General features: G+C 31.2%; 1 protein-coding gene across 1 annotated transcript in view; it reads right to left on the bottom strand.

Annotated features, from left to right (window-relative positions):
- Positions 1–292: 292 nt before the first annotated feature.
- LOC115889996 (zinc finger protein 37-like) overlaps positions 293–13,390 on the bottom strand; it is a 380,755-nt gene continuing 367,657 nt past the window's right edge. The window contains exons 6-15 of the mRNA XM_030910106.1: positions 6,432–6,851; positions 4,235–4,354; positions 4,069–4,182; positions 2,801–2,920; positions 2,633–2,749; positions 2,407–2,508; positions 2,227–2,343; positions 2,061–2,159; positions 1,069–1,185; positions 293–459 (exon numbers count right to left, since the gene is read on the bottom strand). Of these exons, the coding sequence (XP_030765966.1) occupies positions 308–459; positions 1,069–1,185; positions 2,061–2,159; positions 2,227–2,343; positions 2,407–2,508; positions 2,633–2,749; positions 2,801–2,920; positions 4,069–4,182; positions 4,235–4,354; positions 6,432–6,851 (1,478 nt within the window). The 3' untranslated portion in view covers positions 293–307. The remainder of the gene's footprint in view (positions 460–1,068; positions 1,186–2,060; positions 2,160–2,226; positions 2,344–2,406; positions 2,509–2,632; positions 2,750–2,800; positions 2,921–4,068; positions 4,183–4,234; positions 4,355–6,431; positions 6,852–13,390) is intronic.

The raw sequence follows: 13,390 nt of genomic DNA on the forward strand, positions 1-13,390 counted from the left end.
CAAAATCGAGAAATTATTTGCAAAAAGTGGCCAAAGTTCCCATGTAATTTAAATGGGAAATTGCCACAATCGTCTTTGGAGCAAGGTTTATTGTGAATATTAAGGGTGTACAATGGTCTGTTATTGTTTTTTAGACAATAAACTTAAAATTTAGAGGGCGTCGTGAGAGAAATAATCAACCTTGTAAATAATGGACACCCTAATGGCGTTGAATAAACTATAGATGCATTTTGTGTGTAGATACAATAGTAACAATAGTAGGTATAAATATCTAGGCAAGTATGTTAAATACAGACAAGCAAGGAACTTATTCCATTTCAATTTTGATGGTGGCTTCAATGTCACCATCGCGAATATACTTTTCCGGATATTTTTTACAGACCTGTCTCTTCACGTGAGCGTACCAGGTCTGTCTCAGTTCGAAGGAACTGTTGCATATGTCACAAATAAAGGGAGGTCCTAGAATAGAAATAAAGTCTTCATTACCTCATATCTTCAGTATTTCCAAATTCGTCATGTGATTTGCAGTGGCGGGTGATTTCTAAAGGAGGGTACATGGGAGACAAGGATATAATATGTAACTTATCTACTACTTTTAACTTAAAAATTTTTACTAGCAGACGCTGCAGTCGTCTTTTTAGAACCTCTTTTAGGGCGCAGTGTAAAAGATAGCTTAATAGCCGTAAAAACTCATCGTAACTTTAATAGAATATTTTGAAACGGAAAGCAGTAATAATGGCCCTTTATGTCTCTTAACTGCTGTTAAGGAGGTGAGTTCTGTTGATATAAATAATAACTGTTTATATATTTATAATTAATTTATTTTTGTTTCCTAAAATATTTTGATTAAAAGAAAATATGTAAAAGTGGGCAACGCTGTGCCGGTCAAGCTTAATCAAGTGACTAAAGTTTATATGATATTATGAACTATACTAATTTATTTCATTTTATCTGGGTTATAAGATGGATAGGTGTCCCTGTGCCCTTTAGAACCACCGCCACTGGTTATTTGACATATGAAAAACGACTCATCGCATAGTTATCGAATTAGCTACCGAAAGCCCTTACCTGGTGTAAATTTCTGTTGTTGGCACACCTTTCTTTTGACATGGTAGTCTAACGAAGAAGTTGTAGCAAAAATCTTCTCGCACAGATCACATTGTAGTATTTTTGGTTCAGTCTCCTCTAAAAAATCAGTTTGAAAATTTATATAGAAAGAACGAAATACCGTATGATCGAAAAAAAAACGGCATCCAGTTGGCTTGGAAATGAACATCGGTGACATTCCTCATATAATTTTACATAAAAAATGACAACGATCTTCATTTCATAGCCATCGCCGATGCCAATAAATCTTTTATGATAGATATCCTGTAGTAATTTAAAATAGCTTAATGATTAACTACTTTAAGGAAGTGTTTGTAAATAAAGTTGAAAGTCAAATTGAAAATATCGCCAAAATAAATATACAGGATGTTCTCGGATTGTCTTTACAAGAAAAAAGCATTTGTATTATTAAATTTTTGAGAAAAATACATGCTTAATAAAAATGTTTGCTTATTCTAAAATGGTTAATCCCGTTTATACTTTACCAATATTTCCATTCCGTCTTAGAGGAAAACAAGAAAGTATAAAAATATAGTTGAATTCCCAATACATGATTATTATTAATTTTGATTAACGTCATATATTTTCTATTTTAAAATGTTTTAAAACAACACAGAATGAAAAAAAAAAGAATGACAAGTACCTATTTTAATAAATCAACATCAGACTATAAGATCAAATCAAGAAATAAACTTTAATATCAGAAGTAGAGAGTTAACCTTTTATAAAAATAAAGCGGCGTTTACACGATGCAAGTTTTGCTTGCGCAAATTTTTGCTTGTAAGTACTTGCAATTGAACATTTTAAAATGTTTACACTAATCAAGTTATTGTGCAAGAACTATATGGCTACCACCGAGATTGTTAAATTTGGTGTAAATATTTTATGTCATACGTTAAGTGATGAATTGCGTATTTTGCATGGTTGCATCGTGTAAACGCCGCTTAACTAACCTTTCTTAGGCTTCAAACAGACTTTGTGCATAACGTGGTATTTCAAAGACGTGTAATGCTTAAAAACTGCGTTACACAAATTGCAAACTTTTTCTTCTTCTGAAAAAACAATAAGTATTATTAACAAAAACTAGAAAAAAACAATTAACAGAGGTAATCTCTATACCTTTGATTTCTTTCTGTTCTTTAGGTGTGCACACTTGGTTTTTAACATGGTAATTAAGTGATGTGCCGGTGGAGAACACTTTATCGCATTTTTCGCATCGAGGTTCAGCTTCTTCATCTAAAAAAATACGTTAAAATAGTTAAAAAATAAAAATATACACAAAGAGCAAGGATTTATTACCCTTTTTAGGTTTCAAGCACACGTTGCGGCTCACGTGATATACCAGAGAGTGTTTGTGTTTAAATATAGTGTTGCATTTTTCACACTGTAACACTACCTCTTCTGGAAGAGAAAAATATATGTTTCATACGTTGTTAGCTAATGTAAGAGATATTTTAGATTTGAAATATTATTATTTTTAGTGTTTTTAAGATTTAAATTAAACAAAAAAATCATTGTATCAAACCTTTAACTTCTTCTTTCTTCTCTGCCTCACAAACTTTCCTTTTGGTGTGGTACTTGAACCCGGTACTAGTCGCAAAGACCTTTTCGCATAAATCACATTTATAAACCCTTGGCTCGTCTACAAATATATATTTCAGAACAATATCAATTTCAAATCTATTAAAAATACCCTTTTTCTCTTGGGCAGCAGCTTCTTGTTCGCAAACGCTTCTTCTAACGTGGTACTTGTATCCAGTATTAGTGGCAAAAATCTTACTGCACTGTTCGCATTGATACACTTTTGGCTCATCTACAAATTATTGCTGTTATAAATTATATTATACAGGGTGAACCAGTGTTTCCAAAAAGCTCCGTATCAGTTTTTTTGATTGTGTTTTTGAAATATTCACTCCAACCTTGAACACTATACAAGGTGTCCCAGAAATAAGTGCAAATGTTTTAAGGGCTGGTAGATCTGGTTAAAAGAAACATATATCGTCGGTGAAATGTGAGATAAACTGCTAACTCCATTATTCCTAATTTTACAGGAGAGCAAAAAAAAACGGTACAAAAAATATGTACAAATGTAGAAAGTATGTTGATGCGTTAATATGATAAAGAGATAAGAATTTTATTTGCTGGGAAACAATAAAACTCATTATTTCGTGTTACTTCATTTTTTCAGACACAATAGGGAGATAACAACATTTCTTGTTTGAAATTTTGAAAATGGAATTGAATATTAAGTCCAAAAACGAATAAATTTTGGATACCTTTTTAATGAACCAAAATATTTTCCAAAAAAAAGTCCAAAATGGCACTAATTTAGTGCCATTTTGGACTTAATGAATATGAAAATAATTTACAAATTAAACTTATAGTTCTTATAAGATATGGTAGATTTTTCCTGGATATAGCTCTATATTCTGGAAAAAGTCTAGTCAAATGATATTACCAAGGATATTACATCGGCCACTTGCAAATTTGTCGAATTTTTATTGACAGGATGCTTAGCCTAACCTAACCAACAGTGCAGTTGCAGTTATTATTTTTCGTGGTTATCGTTATCATTTACTTTGGAAATTTTTGTACAAATAAGTAATATTATTTAAAATATTTAGAGCACGCCCATTGTATAGATAATGTCAAGAAAATACAATAATGATAGAAAATGTCAAGAAAAATATAAAATTTTCAATTTTTTTTCGCAAAAAGAGACCTCACGGTCGTGTTTCTGGGGTCGAACTATACTACCGGTTAAAATATTTGGTCTTATTTCTGGGACACCCTGTATATTAAAAAATATTAATTTTAAAAATCAAAAATAGGAATTCTTTTTAGGAACACTGATTGATTCTGCAAAAAGTGTAAGGATTATAAAACCTCATATAATCCGTGTATATATAAGTTACTTTTTAAAATCAATAATTCATTTTATTATTTTAGAATAGTGTGTACCCTTTTCCTGCGCTGCCTCTTGCTCGCATACACTTCGTCGAACATGGTACTTTAATCCAGTGTTCGTAGCAAATATTTTACTGCATAGTTGGCACTGGTAAACCTTTGGTTCATCTACAAATTTTGTTTATAGTTCTAAGACTATCAAAAGTAGAGATAAAAGTACCTTTCTCAGCCAGAGATTCGTTTTCACACACATTTCGTCGAACGTGGTACTTATATCCAGTATTGGTAGCAAAAACCTTCTCGCACTTTTGGCATTGCAGAACTTTCGGTTCAAATTCATCTACGGATATGGTTCAAAATAGTAATGGGTACTTGAATTGAAACCACCCCAAAAGTAAAAAAGTATCCTTGGGACCGGGACACGAGGGTACAGGACAACGATACTGCCGCCGGCAGTTAAAAGACGGTAAGTGCTTTTTTTCAATTTTGAGATTTTTGGATTTTTAGACTAATGTGACGCTACTCTATCTAAAAATCCAAAAAATGTTTTTTGAAAAATATTGTTTTTCTACGATTTTTGAAATTTGAAAAAAGCGGTTTAGTAAGTTAAAAGGCGGCATCTTTGCATATACAGGGTGTCTTTTATGTATAGAAACGGTCGATTATTTGGTAAAATATAGGAGGTACCGCAAAAAGTTAAATACAAAAGTTATAGGATTTATAAATATCTATTAGCAGGTAATAAATTTAAGTATACAAGGTCGGTCATAAAGTCGTGGCACATCAAAGTTTCATTTTTTTAAATGGAACCCCCTGTATATTATTGCATATTTGGGTTCTTCCTTTAATTCTAAGCAAAAATCGAAATACACACAATGTACCTTAAACCAACCGTTTCCGAGTTATTCACTTTTGAAAATATCACTTAAACAATTTGATTTAATTAATTTCGATATGCTCAGTTTAATTTAACGATGCCATTCTGCCGAAACTGTGATACTTAATAATATTTGACATTTGACATGACTCAAGTTACCATTTATAGATGTATAAAATGAGAGTATATCAAGTCTGGAAATTGCAAAATTTTCATTTAACATTTCAATTCTTGAATTTATGTACATTGTGTACTACGATTTTTGCTTAAAATTAATTGAAATATGCAATAATATACAGGGGGTTTCATTTAAATAAATAAAGTTTATGACTGACCCTGTATACTTAAATTTACTATTAGCTAGTAGGAATTTATAACCCATTACAAAAGTATCAAGTTTCGGAAGAATTTGACATTTGACATGACTCAAGTTACCATTTATAGATGTATAAAATGAGAGTATATCAAGTCTGGAAATTGCAAAATTTTCATTTAACATTTCAATTCTTGAATTTATGTACATTGTGTACTTCGATTTTTGCTTAAAATTAATTGAAATATGCAATAATATACAGGGGGTTTCATTTAAATAAATAAAGTTTATGACTGACCCTGTATACTTAAATTTACTATTAGCTAATAGGAATTTTTAACCCATTACAAAAGTATCAAGTTTCGGAAGAATAGCATCATTAAATCAAACCAAACACATCGAAATTAACTAAATCGAATTGTTTAATTTTCAAAAGTCAATAACTCGGAAACGGTTGCTTTGAGGTACATTGTGTTGTACCTTAGAATTGAAGGAAGAATCGAAATATGTAATAATATACACGGGGTTCTATTTAAAAAAATGAAACTTTGATGTGCCACGACTTTATGAACGACCCTGTATACTTAAATTTATTACCCGCTAATAGATATTTAAACATCCTATAACTTTTGTATTTAACTTTTTGCAGTACCTCCTATATTTTACCTAATAATCGACCGTTTCCATACATAAAAGCGACCCTGTATACTATTTCTATTTAAAAAATGATGACGTAATGATGCATATTTTGAAGTAAATAGGCGGCATTATACACATTATGTATCTGTTGCTAAAAGATGTATAACAAATACTTAATAATTATTGAAAATAAATAAAGGCAAGTAGCTCATGTTTTATATTGTACTATGATTTGCCAAAGAGTAAATTTTATCATAAGGGGCAAGCGACTTAATTGGTGCTAGAGAAGCCTTATTAATAAATTGAGGCAAACCTTAATATGAATATTAAGGGTTCTACTAGACGCCAAAATTTTTGTTTTAAAATGTACTTTCAACTTTTCAACACTAGCTACAACCAAACATCCTAAGAATATGATAAGTTAATGAGTCACTAGCATGAAATTTCATATTACAAGCTTATAGAGAATCCCACTGCTGGTCTCCAAAAGACAGAAGATAATGGAGAATCAAAATAAACTTATATGTATTACTGTTAACCGAAATCGACTTTCACTTTTAGGGTGGCTTATGCATATCAACAACCTACCCTTCTTGGGTTTAAGGCACACCCTATGCTTCTTGTGGTACCTCAGAGAAGCCATATGGCTAAAAGTGGTGTTGCACAAATTACAGGCAGCGTCAGAATCGATGCTCGAGTACATCTCGTCATCATCCGCGCTGAATTCGTCGTCCTGAATCAAATCACCGATTTGATCGGCACTCAAATGAGGAAATTCCAGATCCATATGCAAATCGTTCATTTCTTCATCTTCGTCATCATCTCCAACTACGGTATACGCCACGATGTTGTGATCGTCATCAGAAAGGTTGATCACTTCATCGTTTGGAGTATCGTTTTTAGATGCAGTGTTTTCTAGATCTTTTGGTAAAGCATCCTGGTTTTCATTAATTTTATTGCTGGTTTCTTCACTAGCTTTTTTCTCATTCTTTTCAGTTTGAGTTTTATCTAAAACATAAATAATACAGTTACTGAGTGAAAATTTAAATGAAAATTTTAATGCAAGCGACGTAGAACATTAAGCATTATAAGCCTTCAACAAATAAAACAATTTTATCACGAAATAAAACTCAAATATTTGATTATATTATAGTTATAATCTATGACCTTATATATATTAAAACACAGGGTGTATTATACAGGGTAGTTCAAATTGGACCCCCACCATTGGGATCTCAAAAACTATAGTAGCGGAGATAGAGGGTTAATCGAAGAGTTGTTTTCTACTCTATCTTTAAAATACCCTGTGCAATAATTTCGTTAGCAAATTTTCCTAAAACATTATATCGTTACTTTTTGATGTAATTCTTCATAATGACGAGGTGGCTTTGGTGATTATTGTTGTGTGCGATTGAATATTGTTCTTAGTGTCGAAGATCGTGCAAAAGTCATTGATCTTGTTGTAAATGGCCGAAATTATGAATATTTGTTTGGTCCTTGAAGAAGAATGGAAAAACATACCACAATAAATGCTGTAAAATATTTATTTTTTGAGTTAAAAGGTCGAGTAAAAAAAGAAATTGTAGTGTTTTTCGTTAAGTTTTATGCCGTTAAGTCAAAAATTGTATAAACTGTCAAATTATTGACATAACTTACTTTTTTCAAATGGTAAACCCTATATGTACATATATCATTAAATATTTGAAAATACTTTTTTCTGATTACGAAAATATGCCACACTTGCCCTTTCTTTTCATTAGTTTAGCGCAAATTCGTATAAATATGATTAAAATTATAAGTTTTTGAACATCAAGATACCTGCGTCTATTATATTGTTTCCTAGAATTGTCATGGTTTTTATAGTTATATGTAGTTCTATTATGATATAGAAAATTTTCTGCTTTGTAAACTCAGAACATTTTAGTTTCGAGATCCCAATGACAGAGCTCAAATTTGAATCACCCTGTATAAATTAAAATACTATATTTACATAATGTTCGAGTATTTGTATTTTCTTCTTGTGCTTTCCAAGGACATGTTGTGCAACGTTGCCATGTGGTTCTTTAAGCTGCCCTTCCGTTTGGTTTTGTAGAAGCATCCCTGGTGCGGGCATTCAAAATTCTTGGCTTTGCCACATTCGAACTTTGTATGGTTATACAGTGATGCCCGGTGCTTGTAGAACTTGTTGCAGTTATAACAAGCATAACCTAAAATTGTGGATTGTTAGAAGTAAATAAGGAAGGTTGGTAAAAGTTCGAGTGAATAACTGTGTATTTTCTTTTTGATGGATTATAAAAAAATATATACTTACTACATCGATATCTTATTGACTATCTATTTGATCAAAGACAACTTTACAAAAAAATGTTATTATGATTTTTTGACGTTTATGTGACAGTATAGTTTACCTTAATTTATCCTGTATTTTAAGATAAAGCTAACATTTATGTAATAAAATACAGGGTGTACCCTCCTTACCGGGTGCGACTCAAAAGTGGCTCACCCCTATAACTTTTTTATTTCATCAGATAAAAAAAGGAGATTTTGTATGTTAGTAAATGACATAAATTAAGATTGATTGACGTATTCAATTGTATTCGGTCACTTCCTGTTTCACCGGAAATGACCACAACTTTTGATTTTTAAATGACACCCTCGGTATTTTTTTACTTTATTCGATAAAAAATGACACTATGAATAGAATGACATATCATATATCAACTTCTAACATTCTCATTTAAAAAAATCGTATTTTAGATCTTAACCGTCCATATAACTTATACAAAGTGTCCCAGAAATAAGTGCAAGTATTTAAACTGGTAGCATAGTTCAACCCCATAAACACGCCTATGAGGTTTTTTTCGCGAAAAAAAAAATTGAAAATTCGGAATATTTTGAAAAAAAAAATGGGATTTATTTTTAGTTTCCAGTTAAAAAAACATAATTTCTTGATAATATGGCAACATAGGTAGTAGATTAAATTTACAAGAAAGAGAATTCAGAAAAGATCCAGTGGTTCTCAAAATTTGAGCAAAAATCATTTTTTTTTGTAAACCTCGAAATAAATGAGATAATGGACTTTACTCTATCGTTGACTCACCCTGTACAAAAGCAGAAAATTTAGACCAAAAATGGCTTATGACGACATTATGTGTTGGAAGAGGTTGTTTGGTTTGGAGGAGTGTAGCAATTTCAAGACAAATTCACTAATCAAAAAACTACAACTATGGTATATAAATAGATGTATTTTAATCACAATCCTGTATAACTACATACTTTTAAAATGAGTATTACTATATTTTATAAAAACCTGGAGTCAAAGTTGCAAATAAAAAACCTGATGGCGCGATTTTTGAACAGTGGGCCACCCTGTATACTGTAATTAAAAAAAAACATTCGCAGATTTTTAAAATTTTTATTTAATACTTAAAAATTATACAAAAAATCTGAATACATAGAATTATTACATACTAAATTAAATTTATAGATTCCTTCTTAAACATTTATAAATAAAATCATTTTTAAAATACTAAAATAAAAAATAATTGCAATGAGACCAACATATCAGTCTTTAAAACTCTACACTTTGGTATAAAACAAATCTTTGGATAATATACAGAATATTCTATGGAACAAGAACAACGTCAGCGTAGGCATATAACAGATTTATTCATTTATTTCAGCTGTCATTATCGCTGTCAATCCAAGGACGTTGTATTCATTTCATTAGATGCTTCCAGTTCTAGATAATAACAATATGTATACATAAACATACCTAATTTATATAAAATAAAGTAAATAATTATCTTAATAATATGTTCGCTAAATATAGGTTAAACACTAAGGGAATGGTTTCTGGTGTTATTTTTAAAACATTTTATGTCTTTCGTTGCGTACAATTGTTTTAAATTGTTCAAAACAATATTATTATTTTTTGACATACAGTAACACTTGCAAATTACAGACGCCCAAAATATACAGGGTGGTCCAGTATTCCGTTAGTTTTAACCCACGGTAGAGATTATGATTATTTTATAGTCAAATCTAGTGAGTGAAAAAAGTATATACACAGTTATGCCAACATAAATAAATATTTAGATGTCATTGATGTTACAATATAGAAAACCTAATGGGGAGTTGTTTTAGAGCACTGGACCACCCTGTCATAACGGAGATATAGAGATAGAGAGAATGAGCAGGAACGTGCGCAGAAATACGAATCATAGTGGCGCATCACATGTTCGCGCTTAGATCTATCTAGTGATTATAAGTTTTTTGGCGGTAAATATTTAGGAAATCTTAAAAATATTAATTATATTAGACTACTATGGTATATAACCTAATAACATCGGTATTACAAATGAATAATAATCTTTTATAAATATGAGGAAATAGTTACTGTATATTAATAGTTAATATATTAATAGTTAAATAACTACGATCATTAAAATCAATTTTTATCACAATTCAGCATACTGGGCTTGTGAAAATGCATATTTCTTATTATATTTGGCTGTTTGAACACTCATAATTTCTAATTTGTTATTTTATTTTCTTCTAATCTTTTCTTTCTTTTATTTTTTTTTTCTAAAGGTGCCCGGTGGCGTACAGGTACAGGCTCTCGTCTACCAACCTCAAGGTTGTGGGTTCGAATCCTAAACCCGGCATTTCACCAGCCGACTATTTTTATTAAAATAAAAATAGTTTGGGTACCTAGGTCGACTCAGCTTTAAATGAGTACTTGGGATTCACAATCCTGAGGTAATAATAGGCGGTTGAAGCGTAGTGCTAGCCACATTACCATCCTTGTATACCGAACGGCTCTAGCATGGCAAGCTGTACCTTGCTACTCCCAATGCGTTAAACGCTCTATATACGGGACCTATTATTATATTATATATTTTATTTTCTTATTTTATTTTATTTCCATCTTTGACACCTTTGGGTCATTATTCTTAAAATTTTAGAGTACAATGAGTCATGATTAAAATACTAAACGAATAGAATAAACTTGACTAAACCACAAACTAATTAGGTTAGTCTGTGACTAAACTAACTACCTACTAGTTATTAAATTATTACTTTATTATATAAAATACTAAAAATAGTTCAGAAGAATATCAGTCTTATAAGTTCAAAAAACAGAGAATACTAGAGCACATGCCAAACTTAATCTGGAAGGACCTAGAAGTTTGAAATAAATTAATAGGAAAAAACACAAAAATTAAACCTAGAACAAATTAAGCGTTATCAACATTACTTATTGATCACCCCTGTAGAACTAATTGCAAACAAGATGGCCCCCAGGGCATAAGAACATTTTTAGGTTAGAGATGAGTAAATCCGAATGGATATGATTTCACGGACCTTTCTCTGAAGTGCCTGATAGATATAGATTCTACTGAATATCCGCGAAACTGTACTAGAACCAGCGATAGTACTGTAATAAAGAAGGAATTGTAACTACTGCTGAGTTGTATTTTAACTGTTTTTTAAATTTACTTTCGCGGAGCCTTAATGGTATTCAAAATTATTTAGTATATTATTTGAAATTTGTGCCTAGTGTTGTTATTTTATTGGTAAATTCAAGAATTATGGAATAATTTACAGGAATTGTAAAAAATGTCTATACCTATGTGGCGGATTCATCTCTCCAAAAAAATCCTTTATGGGTATTTCGCCACTGCACTGCAAGAAAATCTACAAAATAAAATAGTTATTTTTTGTAAACACTTCTACGTTAAACCTAAACGGACGCTGCTTGTCAGAAGTGATGTTTACAGTAATATAAATTTGCCTAACGAAGAAAAAAATGCTTAACGTTTCGGAAAGTTATCTCTTTCCGTCGTCGGAAGCCAAAAAAAAAATACAAAGAATAAAGAAAAAAACTATTTAAAATATTTAAATTCAACTATTCGAGAACACTTTACTTTTTAAAACAGATACGTCTACAAGAAATCGTTGACGTTCTGTTAAAATGACATTATATTAAGTTAAACTTCAAAATTAACAATTACTACCTGATAACAATTACTTAATAAGGCAAAACCAAAAAGCCCCAAACTTTCTGTATGATTATTTTTAAATTTTACGTATGTTATGTTTATTTATGTTATGTTCGTTAAAATCAGCGATTGCCATTGTACAGGGTTCTACAAAGGAAATGATCAGATGGGGACTACATGCAAATTTAGTTTTTTCTGTTAAAAATATGCTATTTTATTTCTAAAAACGTATGCCAATTATTTTGCTTCTAGCATGAAGCTATCCCTATGCTGCAGTTTTTGGAAGGTTGTAATTGTGTCTCGACTACCTCATACCCAACTAGGAACTACCATTAAGGCCAAGCAGCAAAATTGACAGACTGTTGACAGTGGTAGATAGCAAAAAAGACAAAAAAAACTACTAGAGAAGAAAATTAACCTAGTACGCATAATTGTTAGTGTCGATTTGGTTTGGTTTGGTTAGCCAAAAAAAAAAATACAAAGAATAAAGAAAAAAACTATTTAAAATATTTAAATTCAACTATTCGAGAACACTTTACTTTTTAAAACAGATACGTTTACAAGAAATCGTTGACGTTCTGTTAAAATGACATTATATTAAGTTAAACTTCAAAATTAACAATTACTACCTGATAACAATTACTTAATAAGGCAAAACCAAAAAGCCCCAAACTTTCTGTATGATTATTTTTAAATTTTACGTATGTTATGTTTATTTATGTTATGTTCGTTAAAATCAGCGATTGCCATTGTACAGGGTTCTACAAAGGAAATGATCAGATGGGGACTACATGCAAATTTAGTTTTTTCTGTTAAAAAAATATGCTATTTTATTTCTAAAAACGTATGCCAATTATTTTGCTTCTAGCATGAAGCTATCCCTATGCTGCAGTTTTTGGAAGGTTGTAATTGTGTCTCGACTACCTCATACCCAACTAGGAACTACCATTAAGGCCAAGCAGCAAAATTGACAGACTGTTGACAGTGGTAGATAGCAAAAAAGACAAAAAAACTACTAGAGAAGAAAATTAACCTAGTACGCATAATTGTTAATGTCGTCACTGGAAACTGCCCTACGGGGGTAAACATCGTGAGATGGAAGATTTCCAACGATGACAACTGCAGAGAATGCGGAGAGGAAGAAGAAACCATAGAGGATATGCTGTGCCACTGTCTGGCACTGGAATACCGACGCTTTTAAAGTTTAGCAAGATTTTTTGAAGGGACTAGAGGAAGAAGCAGAAGCCAGCATTAGCGACATTGGAAACTTTGCAAAGAGCTGGAAGAGTACTTTAACGCAAAGTAAGAATGAGAGGAAGGTTTTTTACCTACCCATCTCTATTTTGGATGCGCACTCATTGAAGCTCTTTCTCCCTAACTCTATATCTTTGGGTTATAATTCTTCAGATTTTAGAGTTATCCTCTTATTTGGTATTTCCTTTTCTATAACTATAACTTTCTATTCTACATTAGATCTAGTTACAAAACCTGTTGGATCTGAACATAATGTTGTGCTTTATTCTCAAATGCCCGTCCAGCTCT

The sequence above is a fragment of the Sitophilus oryzae genome, unplaced genomic scaffold (assembly GCF_002938485.1).
Source record: "Sitophilus oryzae breed Bouriz unplaced genomic scaffold, Soryzae_2.0 scaffold_857_pilon_pilon, whole genome shotgun sequence".
Classification (NCBI taxonomy): domain Eukaryota; kingdom Metazoa; phylum Arthropoda; class Insecta; order Coleoptera; family Curculionidae; genus Sitophilus; species Sitophilus oryzae.